The sequence below is a fragment of the Caloenas nicobarica genome, chromosome 6 (assembly GCF_036013445.1).
Source record: "Caloenas nicobarica isolate bCalNic1 chromosome 6, bCalNic1.hap1, whole genome shotgun sequence".
NCBI lineage: Eukaryota > Metazoa > Chordata > Aves > Columbiformes > Columbidae > Caloenas > Caloenas nicobarica.
This window is the reverse complement of record NC_088250.1, coordinates 3,653,701-3,666,673: the sequence shown is the minus strand read 5'-3', so window position 1 is coordinate 3,666,673 and position 12,973 is coordinate 3,653,701. Positions and strand designations below refer to the sequence as shown.

The 12,973-nt window shown below is 41.9% G+C and overlaps 1 protein-coding gene across 9 annotated transcripts in view; it reads left to right on the top strand.

Moving 5' to 3' along the window:
• Positions 1-12,001, top strand: part of PIKFYVE (phosphoinositide kinase, FYVE-type zinc finger containing) — a 63,721-nt gene extending 51,720 nt beyond the window's left edge. For 8 of the 9 annotated variants that reach the window (XM_065637315.1, XM_065637312.1, XM_065637311.1 and 5 more), the window contains 10 exons: positions 326-409; positions 882-973; positions 1,618-1,782; positions 2,366-2,425; positions 2,873-3,049; positions 3,738-3,841; positions 4,101-4,229; positions 5,532-5,793; positions 7,104-7,178; positions 8,133-11,378. In XM_065637315.1, the coding sequence (XP_065493387.1) occupies positions 326-409; positions 882-973; positions 1,618-1,782; positions 2,366-2,425; positions 2,873-3,049; positions 3,738-3,841; positions 4,101-4,229; positions 5,532-5,793; positions 7,104-7,178; positions 8,133-8,248 (1,264 nt within the window). In that variant the 3' untranslated portion in view covers positions 8,249-11,378. Of the gene's footprint in view, positions 1-325; positions 410-881; positions 974-1,617; positions 1,783-2,365; positions 2,426-2,872; positions 3,050-3,737; positions 3,842-4,100; positions 4,230-5,531; positions 5,794-7,103; positions 7,179-8,132; positions 11,379-11,530 lie in introns of those variants that run through there. The other variant, XR_010606369.1, reaches the window with a different exon arrangement.
• Positions 12,002-12,973: the final 972 nt, after the last annotated feature.

The window sequence follows — 12,973 nt, the reverse complement described above, 5'->3', positions numbered from 1 at the left end:
TCTTGATACTACTTGGCTCTCCAAACCAACTGCTGCAGTAAATTTTGGGGTTTGTGTGTCATAAAACAGCAGACTGGTAAAGAAGTGGGAGAGGGGGAAACAAGGAGGGTTATTTCCTGCAGTATGATCTAGAGCAGCTTCTGTTCTAAGAGAATCAAGTTCTAATTGTAAGAAAAAAGAAGGGGAGGGGTTTTTTTTCCGACTGTGGCTTTTATTTCTTGTGGTTGTCTCTGAACTGAATCTTTGGGTAGTTTTACAGAGTCTCCCAGAGAACAGCTGACTCTCTTCTTTTTTTTCTTTTTTTCTTTTTTTCTTTCCCCATCAGTTGCAAGGAGTACAGAAATGCCCTGGATGAGTTGTCCAAAGCATCTCTGAAGAACAGTTCTGAAGAAGGACTACAGCCGAACAGGTTACATGCAGGAACTACAGTACATAAAGTGTAGTGAATAAGCCAAAACTAGGATGGGGAAGGACCCTCAAAATATGCCTCTGTTCAGATCTCTGCTTTCTGATGGAATCTAACACATTCCATGTAACAAATACATACTTGCAGTATCTGAGTTTCCATTTAATGCTGGGGACTGTGCTGGCTCCATCACCCGATTCCTTGGCCGTGTGCGTGGCAGGGATTACCAGGCCTACTGACCTGTCCTGTGCTGATGGATGGAACTGTTGCTATGGAGCCCTGAGAGGTTTTTCTCAGGGAGATGGAGAATCACAGCTTTGCAGAGACCCACACTTTGACAACTTTATCCTCTGCCTTTAGCAGTACGTCGTGCTAGGCATGCAGGAGGAATAAATGGACAGGAGTATAGCAATAGTGTCTTGGGTGGCAGTATTTGTTAGGCTCATTACTTTTATTTTTTTCTTTCTCCTTTCAGCATGTCAGACAGCAAACCAAAGAGCAGTAGCCCTGTCCGCCTGCCTGAGGCTAACGTGGGTCCTTCAAATCGTGGTGCAGAACTAGAACAGCGTAAGACCGCTTTGTCAAAATCCTATCTGTGGTACTAATCTCAGCTTAGACTTGAGTCCACTTAACCTGGGTTCTGGCTCTTGTGAATGTTAAGTTAGAACAAAGAAAATGCATTCCGAGTTGAAATTCTGACTAGTCTTTGAGTTGACTTGATGTAGAACATGGGGAGGGTGTGTGTGTTTGTTTTTTGAAGTCTATGCCGGTGATGGCTTTCTGATTCTTATAAGATCAGGCTATCATTTCCTGATATGATATGTTATGATGTAGTGGACCTTAGGTGGTTTTTTAATCCAGCCTGTTCAGTGCAGCGATGCCCATGTATTCTGACCTTTTTTGGCACTGCCTTGTTTAAAAAATGGCAGTTAAAATCTTTTGAAATGGAGAAGTGAGCTTCTTACTATGTTAAAGATGCTCACGCTTGGTTTGTGTTTTCAAATGACATAGTGTTCCAGAATGCGACTCAGAACATTAAATCAGCTAAAATGATGGACCTTGGTTGCCTGAAGACTAGCAAATGAGTTAGTGTTGAATGGCATCATTCCTGCAGTTAGAACAATGAATGGAGAATACTCATATGAGTCATGCTTATACTAAACTGCCCGTGGAAACGCCAAGGCAAACTTCTTGATTCCTTTTCCCTGTAGCGAAGAAACCATCTAGCGTTTTGTCTTTCTTCCGTGGCACGGGAGGGAAGAGCCCAGACCTGTCTTCCCAGAAGAAAGAGACCTTGCGTGGTGCTGACAGTGCTTACTACCAGGTTGGGCAAATGGGCAAGGAGGGAGCAGAAAACCAAGGAGCAGACTCTCAAGGTACAAGACTGAGCCCATCTTCTGTCTTGCATTGTTTCTTCTCCCCAACCCCATTTGTACTTGCAAGGCCCAGAATGCATTCCTGCTCAGACTTTTTCAACAGTCCAGGATTACTCAACATGCACTGAAAATGAATGATTTGGGCCTCTAATGTAGGTTTCTCCTAAAGACGTTGCTTTGCGTTATGAGAAGAGAAATGGGGTCTTTCAAACCGTGGTGACTGTAGGAGCATTGAGGGGTCTCGGCTTGAATGCCTTTGGACTGAGTTGACTCTAGTTAAGCAGCCCAGTCTTTTGTCTTTGCGTCCTGTTTAACTTTCATTATTTCAGCTCATGGAAAATGAACGAATGGAAAACAAAGAGAAAGCTTGTACTTATGTGTCCAATGAACAGCAGTGCCCTCCTAGCATGGATATCATATCATACAATATAGCTGTGTGTCTAGTTCCCTTTGTATAGTTCCCTCTGTATTCTTGAAAAAAGACAATATTTTTCTTGTAATGTGAGTTTACAAGTAGTATCTCACACGGTTTTTTCAGTAAAAATAAAGAACAACCTTGACTGAATGACTTTTATGCCTTCAGATGACGTAGATGGAGGAGATGGACAGAAGAAACAGCTGGTGAATCCCCATGTGGAACTCCGTGAGTAATTGTAAATAATAACTTGAGGTCTTAGTTGACAAACTCCTTTCTGCATGCAAATGTAATGGAAACCTTCAACTTAATTATTATTTTTTCTTTGTATTGGGTAGGAAGGAAAAACAAATCAAGAATAGAGCAATGCAGTTTTTACTTATTGTAATCAATCTCTCTGCAGAAATACACCATAAAACTTTTTTTAATTGATCTTTTGTCTGGACACTTTCCCATGATGTATACTATGAGCTAACCTAAAGGGAGTTGACTTTCCTGTATGTTTTACATTTAAATCCTATTGGTTTAAAGTTCCAAAGTACAGTAGGTGTGAGAGAGGAATGTTTAGCACAATGATATTCTTCTAGACATCAGTAAAATCTCTGAGTGTCACCTCAGGTAGTCAGTGAGTATTGCATGCCGTTATTGAGGAAGAACTTTTTTTTTTTCCCCCAGAGTTTTCAGATGCGAATGCCAAGTTCTACTGCCGGATTTATTACGCTGGAGAGTTTCACAAGATGCGTGAAGTGATACTGGGGAGCAGTGAAGAGGATTTCATCCGATCCCTCTCTCACTCCATGCCCTGGCAGGCACGAGGTGGCAAATCTGGGGCTGCATTCTATGTGACTGAGGGTAAATGCAGCTGCTTCCTGCTTTGTAATTAAACGATGATATTTTAGGGGGGATGGTGGTTAGTGTGTCGTTAAATCCCTGATCACCTCTAGCCAATTAAGTGGATTGTTCTGGCATCTTCAATATTGGATTGTTTGGTTTGTTGTATGTGCAGGAGAACAAAATGTACTTCTGTTTTTCAGTAGTAGTAGCTAGGGAGGCCAGTTGAGCAGAAGGGTCGTGCTCTCTTAAGCAGGCTTCAGAAAACAAAGCTTGAGTATAATTCAAGGAAATCTAGTTATTATAGGCTCAGTGTTTCTTATAATCCCACATGCTGTAGTTGATTTTTAGGATTTTTTTTAACCGTGGCTGATTCTAGGCCCATACTTAAAACAAGTCTTGAATGGAAGGGTCTGTAGGTGGTTTCTGTTGTCTGTGTAGGAAGTCCATATAGCTGAGGAAAATATAACTTCGGCAGTCTCTTCTCCCTGATTTGCTAGAAAGATTTGTGAAATCCAGAAAGGCTGAAATTCAGAATACACGAAGTAAAAAAGTTTCTAGAAATGAGCTTCTGTAGCTAAGCATTTAAGAAAATTGCAATCCTTTAATTTTTCAAACCACTTCAGCTGTGTGACAGTCCTAAAGAACTTGCAAAGACTATATCGCTTACTGTATATAACCCTGCTGCCTCTGTCTGATGTTAAAACAGATGATAGGTTCATCTTGAAGCAGATGCCTCGTCTGGAAGTCCAGTCGTTCCTTGACTTTGCTCCACACTACTTCACTTACATCACTAATGCAGTTCAGCAGAAGGTATTTTTTTAAAAATTGCCTTTTATTTTAGGCAGTGTCCTGTATTTTACAGACTAGAAACAGTTTCCATTACCCCTTTAAGTAAAAGAAAATGTCAGAGGGTATGAGTTGTACTAATAATTAATTTTTAAGATGAAAAGTGGGCATTTTGCTGGAGTTTCTAAGCTGTAATACAGTCAGACAGAACAGTGGCACCTCTAGTGTTGGATTGCTGATTGCCTGTACGCAGAGATCTTACCCCATGTCTTCTCCTCATCAGAAGCCCACAGCACTGGCCAAAATCCTTGGGGTATATCGAATTGGATACAAGAACTCTCAAAACAACACTGAAAAGAAGCTGGATCTGCTTGTCATGGAAAACCTTTTCTATGGCAGGAAGATGGCTCAGGTGAGAACCAAGCGTCTGTTCCCTTGCAGCGCAGTTCTGAATCAAAGCAAGCGCAGGGTTACCAGGAGCCGTCTGGGTAACTTTGAACTTCGCTTGTGCTGCTCAAAGCTGGCAGTCTGTGCCTGTTTCCTTGTTCTGTGATCCTCCATGACTTCATGCCTACATTGGCTAGTGCAGCCTTCAGTTTTTAGAAGTCTTATTTGTCCCTGCATCTCCGGTGTCTGAGAGAGCATCGCCAACCTAATTAGGAAAATGCGAAACCTGTTTGCAGAGTTTTTAGAAGAGCTAACTGAGATTGCAGACTAATCTGTTTAGAAGTAAAGCCTCACTCAGAGATGGCAAGCTACTGTGTAGTGGGGGAGAAAATAACAGTGTTTTGAACCTGCCGTTTTCTCTCTGGACTGCTTCATGCGTGGGACAAGATACAGAGTTCAGTCTTGTTCTTAGTAAAGTGACCTTTATGAGGCAATAGAATGAAGATCTTAAAATGACTGGGGAAAATGATCTTCAAATACAGAGGTGATGCTGAAAAGGAAGCTCAAACAAATGCCACTTCTAAAACTAGATAGTATCAATTCTTTCCACCTCCCCTCCGAGTGCCTGGCCTCAAACAGGGGATGTTTATGGGAGAAAGTCAACTGAGGGAATTCTAGACAGATGTAAAATGTTGTGGGTTTTCTTTTTGTGTGGGGTTTTTTTTTAAAATCATGAGAGTGATCAGGAACTAGAACAGAGACCAGACAGACTGTGGACTGTATCACTGAAGTTGGTCGAATCTTGACTGGACAGGGCTTGAGCAACCTTCTCTACCAGGACCTGCTTCAAGCAGGGCACAGGACTGGAGACCTCCAGAGATCCTTTGCAGCCTAACAATGCCCTGTTTCTTGCCTTGCTGACAGATGTTTAACAATTCTTATTGCAAGACCCACCTCCCTCTGCAGTGGCTTTTACTTTTGTCAGCATTTGAATCCGTAAAAGCTGGCTGGAAAACTGAGTTTATCCATACAATATAAAAATAGGTACACCCTTTTTCCCTTAAATGAGGCTAAATATTAATGAAATAAGTTGCCTAAAACTTGTGAATTGTGGTGGCAGAGCTTTCATGTGGGGCTTACGTGCTACTCTCCACTCAGGAAACTTTCATTTTTGTAGCACGAAAGTGGTTTTTGTTAACTGTGCTCTTCCTACAGAGAAGGAAAGAGTTGCCCTGCTGTGCTGCCTTCTCAAACACTGCAGTTAAGTACGTTGAAGTCTTAAACCTCGCGGAACAATGAACAAAATGGTGCTGTTCTCCATTTGCAGGTTTTTGACCTGAAGGGCTCCCTCCGGAACAGAAATGTTAAAACAGACACAGGCAAGGAAAGCTGTGATGTAGTCCTGTTGGATGAGAACCTCCTGAAGATGGTCCGGGACAATCCTTTGTACATCCGTTCCCACTGCAAAGCTGTGCTGAGAGCTTCCATACACAGTGATTCCCAGTTTCTCTCCAGCCACCTCATCATTGACTATTCCCTGCTGGTGGGTCGTGATGATACCAACAATGAGCTGGTTGTTGGGATCATTGGTAGGTTATCTTTTATATTTTATTGCTCTTAGCTGGTGAAACTACTTTCTGCTGGCTTAGATGTTTGTAATACTCTTAGAACTGTACCACCAGCACAGAGATGTGTGTCAGGAAAGCTTGTCTTCTCTATGGTGGAATCCCACTCTCACCTGCAATGGGTATTCAAAGTGGAGGCAGGAAATCTTCTCTCCAGCTCTTGGATGGGCTTGTGTTAGTGTTTGCACTACTAAGAATACATGCAGGAGGCATCGCAGGTAGAGAAAGAGCAGTTAAGTTGGTGTTTAACCAACGCTTTGACTCCAGTTGAAGTAGGGGAGGTTATTTGTGTACTTCTGTGTGTTTAAAGTTAAGTTCAGTAATGTTTATGTAGCCATTTAAATTTTAATGAGTGGAGGGGATCCAGTATCGGTAGACGATAGCTAAACATCACGGGATCACTTGTGATCAAGTAGTCTGACCTGTATAATATGGGCGGTAACACAGTCATTACCTTGCCACATCCTCTGACTTGTGGCTGGAAAGTAAAGCCTCATCTTCAGACAGGCAAACCTGTATTGTGCGAAAGACTTGGAGATAAAGCCATTTTGCAGGATGTGGAAGTGACTCTTGGAAATGAGATGCTCAGAAATGCTTCCAGATGAGATCTCAAGCCAGGAGATCTGGATTACTGTTTTTCTGATAAAGCTTGAAAGATATTCCAATAACACTTCCAGTTGAGAATTGAAGTCCCAGCTATAAAGAGCTGCAAGTCGTTATTACTTGCTAACTTTGCATACTTCTGAATGTTTGGGTAAATGGGGCGAGACTCCGCTCCTTCTGTAGATGTGGCTTTTTGCTGTCCTATGGAAAGTCGTGCCTGATTGAAGAGTACATTTTACATGATGTTTAAATCTATCAGTTCATTCAATGTGATGATAACAGCTGTTCATGATCTGAAGGGGCTTGTTTAACACAAGTATCTTCAAGAAGAGAGAACATGCCTGCTGTATCAGACTATTGCAATGTTCTATAAATGAAACCCTGAGAACTTAGAAGGTACTTAAGCTAAATTTGCGGTGAGGCCAGCACAAAAAACCATTAGGTTGGACTGAGTTTGAATCTGAGGTGAGAATCTCTACGTATTTTAGATCCTAATGTGATACAGGAAAGTTCAGTCTGTGAGAAGCTGTGAAGACTTTATTTTATTTGTAGGCTCTGTTGTGTGGGACTCTGGGCCTTGGGGGAGAAGTAACAGTAGTTAATGCACAAACTGATATAGGAGATATGAGATGCTTGTGTGTTTGGTTTTTTTTTTTTTTTAATTGCAACAGACTATATTCGCACTTTTACCTGGGACAAAAAGCTTGAAATGGTGGTGAAGTCAACTGGCATCTTGGGAGGACAAGGTAAGTGCACAATGAAAGCAAAACTTTTGATTGTGTTTCCTTGTTATCTGGAAGCTTCTCATAACTGCGCTACTAAAGCCACAACTTCCCCACCATGCAGATTTGCAACACTAGATTAAGTTACCCAGAACAGGGGAAGGAGTAACAAGTTTCAGGAAAATTAATACATTGATCTTCCTCCATGAGTGGCCCTTTAAGTACTATAATTACTGGGAATTGAGTAAATGTCATTTACTTATCAGACTGTTCTTTTCTGTTTCTTAGTTACTGACTACTTACATACAAACTTAGTCATCCATACAGAGATACTGGCAAAAAACCTTGCTGCCTGGTTTCAGATGATGTTTTCTGAGTCCAGAAAACCAGATACACTCTGAGTTAGTGTGGAGGAATCCTTATCAAATGATTGACTACTGCCCATATTTTGAGGAGCTGAGGAGTTCCCTTTGTGGAAGTGAGTAGAGGACCTTTTGTGCAGCATTGCCTAGTGTTGGCTACATGTTAGTAGGAGGGCTGGAGCGAGAAAGCAAGGTGAACACATGATGTACCACTGCATAAATGTCTGGAGAAGATAAGAGCATGTCCATAGAGTGACATTTTTCATGGGAGAAACTTTGATCCTTGCTGGAAAACCTCAAAGACCTGTAAACAGAAGAACAGAAAAACAAACAAACTGATTAGGGCTGATGCAAAAAGCCTAGATGAGTCCTCCATCTTTAGGTATCTCAACTCAGGGGTCCAGACCTTGATCTGTCTTCTCTCCTAAATGCTTAAAATAAAAATTAAAAACAAAACAAAACAAGGCAGCTGGTAATGCTTGTTGGTTCCAAGATCACTTCATGTACTATGTGCCTTCATGATGATGCTGTCTGGCGTTGTAATCTCATGTGACGTGTTTGTACTGCAGCATCCTCTTTAGCCCATTTCTAACTGCTCTTGACTCTTGCACATTAGGTAAGATGCCAACTGTGGTCTCTCCAGAACTGTACCGGACCAGGTTTTGTGAAGCTATGGACAAGTATTTCCTGATGGTGCCAGACCATTGGACAGGACTGGGCCTGAATTGCTAAGCTAAAGCCCATATTGGGAAAGCACAAGAGGACAATGACATTATAGGCCACTCTTTTCCTGTGGTCTGTCCAGCAGTAAGCAAGAGGATTGCAGTTCCATGTTTACACTGACCACGTGCATCATGTTGTGAAGTATGAAATTTGCTTTTTGCACTTTAATCCTCTCCTGGAGGCTGATAAGCCAACCAGCCTAGCTAAGGATCTGAGCTGTAAGGTACCACTGGACAGCATTGATAAGAGACATTCCCTCTGTCAGTCGGGAAGGTGATGCTATCTCCATGTAAGAGCACTGAAACAGATACTTTCCAGTTCATGATGGTGTAGAAGAACCTGATCTCTGTAAGGCTTGCACTCCCTAAGCGGTGTTCAATACGGACAGCTCATGTTTCTGTAGTGGACGCCTGATACTGCAAATGTGAAATAAACCCCACAATGGGTGGGTGAATGAGAGAAGAATGAAGTAAATTCCTGAGTTCTGCTATTGTTGCAGTGGTCTGTAGCTGACCTGTTTAGGATCCATGAATAACTTGTCCTGCTTATGCTCTGTAGCTTCAATTTTTCCTGGGTTCTCTCAACAGTATTCTTGTTAGAGGCAGCTCTGTAGCTGTAATGCTGTATCACTCTGTCTTTTAAGTTATATTACTGCAGTACAACTGTCTTTATCTGTCATAATTTCATTTTAGCTGAATCCCACAAAAATGGGTTGTCAGTCATCAGTGTACTGTGCAACCTGAAACATATTCCTTCAATCCTAAACAGTACTTTGGTCTGAATGTTGCCTGAATCCCTGGAAATGGGTAACTGAAAATACACCCATTACCCTTTCCTTAGCAGAAGGCACTAAGTTGTTAGACAAAATGAAGCATTACTGCCTTAGAGTGACAACGTTCTCCTTAATGAAACCATCGTTCCTGGCAGATCACTCCAAATCCATTTCAGTTCCCCAGGACTGTCGAACAGTGCATTTACCTCATGGTGAAACTTTGCCAGGAGAATGTTTTTCTTGCATTCGTGACATGCTGATGAGAATGAGCATCCAGATCTCATCCCACTGTGCAGTCCTAATGGAAAAACTGTTTCTTCAGCAGTATTAGATTTTTTTTTTTTTTTTTGCACCACTGAGATGAATGTAGTCATTTTTTTTCTGGAAAAAAACCAAACCAACAAAAACCTGAACTAACAGGTATCTTGTATGATGGATAAGATGTGCAGAGATCTGTGAATCTCTATGTTATGACAATAAGCACTACTTTCCATTTTTATTAATTTTTACCTGTTTTTGTAGGTGAGGAGTTTACTTTTTAGCTCCATTATAATGTAGGCCAGTAAATAAGGTGGTTTTTTATGACTTTAAGAGGGAAGAATGCTGTCCTTTTGACTTCTAGTCTGTGATGGAAGGGCTTCAAACAAGCACAGAGCCTGGGACAGTGTAGCTCTTTATGACCACTTGCTCATTCTGACCAGTTACCTGGTAATGCAATCTTCACCGCGCCTATGGATTCAACTGTGCATTTCGTTCACTCCTGTGTTCAGTATTTTCTTCTGCAGCAGATGGTGCTGGCTCTGTTCAGGACAAAGGAGAATGCCAGCAGGGAGAACTGAACTGTTTGCTCCAAAAACAACCAGTGCAGCTCAGGTCTGAGCTGCCAGGAGGGAAGAGTCATTGGTGTTGGAAAAGTCATCCCCACTCCATTGCAAAGCCCGGCTGGAGGATGAGCAAACATGCTGACCTTGAAGCAACAGCAATGAAAGTATTCTCACTTCCTCTGTGCAACGTAATCGCTATTTCTGCAGGTGCGGTGTTGAAGGCTGCAGTGATGTGTGCTGTGGGAAGGTGACACAGTACTCCTTGCTTCCTCTTGAATCCCTCGGTCCAACACAGTGCATCAGGTACAGCTGGCACTTCTGGGACACATCTTGCCTCCTGCATTGAAACGCACTCCCAGGATGGCTGGCTGTGTGTGGGACCTCATGTAATGAGGAACCAACCAGTCCATCAGCTCGATACTGCTCTCATTTTCTGTGCTTCTACCTTCTGCCTTGGGCCATGCAGCCTGATTCTATTCCAGTCTCAGTTTAAGTTTACATGTGTTCTTCTTTTCCCTCCTAAAGTTTACAGGGAAGAAACTTGACTTGCTTGACCAGCTAAGGTGACCCTATCTATAGCAGCTGGTTATGTTATCTTATCTTCCACCTTTGTCAGTCTGTGGATTGGTTGATGGAGCAGGATGTGGCTGACGGGCTGGTCCTGACCAGACTGGAGTGAAGAGCAAACTACTAGTCATGGGTAACACAGTAGCTGCAATATCAGCTGGAATTGGGACATTTTTTGGGTGCCATGTAACACAAACCTGTAAGCATTTCTAGTTCAAATCCCAGCAGCTGAACAGATCTCTTCAAACCATTCCCTTTTCAGAATAAGAATTGACCTGGCATTTCACTAGCTACGAAGCTGGCTGTCTCAAGAGGAGAGTGATACTTTGTGCGGAAGAGATCTTTGAGAGCTCCTTGTGGGGTGTTGTGTCCCTGCAGCATGCCTAAGGATGTCCTAGGGGAAGACCCGAAGTATTACATAAGCCTTTTGATTAGATTTTTTTTTTTTTTTTAATTTCTTTATACCGCGGGTTTAGCATATACATGTGTAAACAAATCCCAGTTGCAAATGAAGACTGCATTTCTTCAGAGCTACACTGGCGGCTCTTCTGTAGTTATGATCTGAGGCCTTGTGACAAATGTCTAAATCTTGTTGCGGTCAGAAGCGATGACTTGCTTTGAGTCGTCATGCGGACAGTAGAATGCCTTGTAGCAGCCTAGTGATGCATTCTGTCCCCAAAAGCACACAAGGGACTCTCACTGGGTAAGTAGCTCTGCTGGGCTCAGGGGAGTTACTTGTGGAGTGGACTCTCCTCTGTGAGAATGACCAAAACCTAACGAATCACTCACTAGCAGGTGGCCAGACTGATCGTTGTTCAAAGCACTTAATGTACAATAATGTATGTATTTCTAATCTACCTTGGTTCAGCTGTATTTTATAAAACTGATGTACTGAGCTGTTTGAGAATAACTGCCTTGACTACTTGGAGAATCAAAATGTAATGTATATAGATACAAATAAAGTGACTGACATGTACTTGAGTCTGTTCCCTGTGGTGGAGCAGTTGGGTCTCATAGCATCCCATGTGTTTGATCTCGCCCTCTGCTTGCTCTACCACTCTCGCTCTGTTGGGGTTGCCAGCTTTGTGTGCAGCGTCAGCATGTCTGTCATGTCTCTGTGCCTTGCAGCTCGTCTCTTCGAAAGCAGCGGGACCTCTGGGCAGCTCTGCAGCTCAGTGGCAGGAAAATGTGCAAATAACCAGCTGCTTTTCACCACGCGGTGCTGTGTGAGACAGGGAGGCAGGTCTGTCCAGCAGATGATGGTGTTGCTGTGTCCCAGTTATTCCAGGAGGTGGAACACATTCCTCAGGAAAAATCTCCAGGTATTTCCATAGTCTTCTCTTAAGTGCACTAGGTAAAGATCCAAGGAGGTCTGAAAATTGTTGGCATATCTTGATCGCTTCATACTAACTTGGTACCTAGTAACCTTCTCTCTTAAAGCTAATATTGATGTGTGATTTGTTCTGGGAATGAGATTTGGTCACTATTAGAATATAAAGCCGAAAGTCTAAACCAAGGATTTTACCTGTGTTATGTGTCATCACCACTTTTGCCAGGTGAGTCTGAGTACTTTAATCTGCTGCGGTATGAAACTGCATCAGCAGCTGCAGCTGTCCCACCATGGGGGGAGAGTATTTCCCATTCCAGCTCAGTTGTATGGTAAGAATTCACCACAATTAACCTGTTTTTACTGTGTATCATATTCTAAAAAGTCCCAACTCCTGTTTAATTCAGCTCTTGAATGTTTTTTTTTTTTTTTTTAAACGCTGACATTCTAAGTAAGGTATATGTTCTCTTACAAGATGTGTTGGCTTGTGAAGAATACATGCCAGATGTTAACAGGCATGACTCTTGTAGTCCTAGTCAAGAAATAGTCTGCAGAATACACTGATCTTATGCATTGATTTAGGAAACATTCTTCTTTATACTCAATTAACTAATTAATTAATCTTGGCAGCTAGGAACATATAGAGCAGTCAATTAGAACTTAGAAAATCAGTGGTACAAGGAGGCTTGTGTTTAACGTTGGGGATTAATATCGCATTGATTTACCTTTAGCTGTTTATTATCCAAAGTGTGGTGGTTTACATATAGATGGAAAGAAGAATAAACTAGTATTGAATTCTAGCATAGAGAGAAGACCAAGGTTGAAAGTATCTGGACTTGTAATGTCAGTGTTTTCAGATGTAAAGTTTCAGTAAATGAAATAAGTTCTTTTTGTGCATTCCTATTGGAAACTTTAAATATTAGAACATTTTAAGCCTTTTTATAAACTGATAAAAATACATGGAACTTCCAGAACTACTTAAACCTGGAGCATGCACACGAATGGAGAAAATCAAACTTGCCAAATCTGATCAAAACATGATCTTTCCCACTGCAGATCATATAAAACGAATATATTTCTTAAAACTTTTGTGATATTATCTCGACTCAATTTTTGTGTTTTAGCAGCAGAAACTAAAGGGGCCAAATGTGTCTTGGGAACTTGGTTGTTTTAATCTAAGGCATGATAGCTCATCAGTTCGGTAACACTGAACAGCCACAGGCCTTCTTTTAATTAAAGCAAAA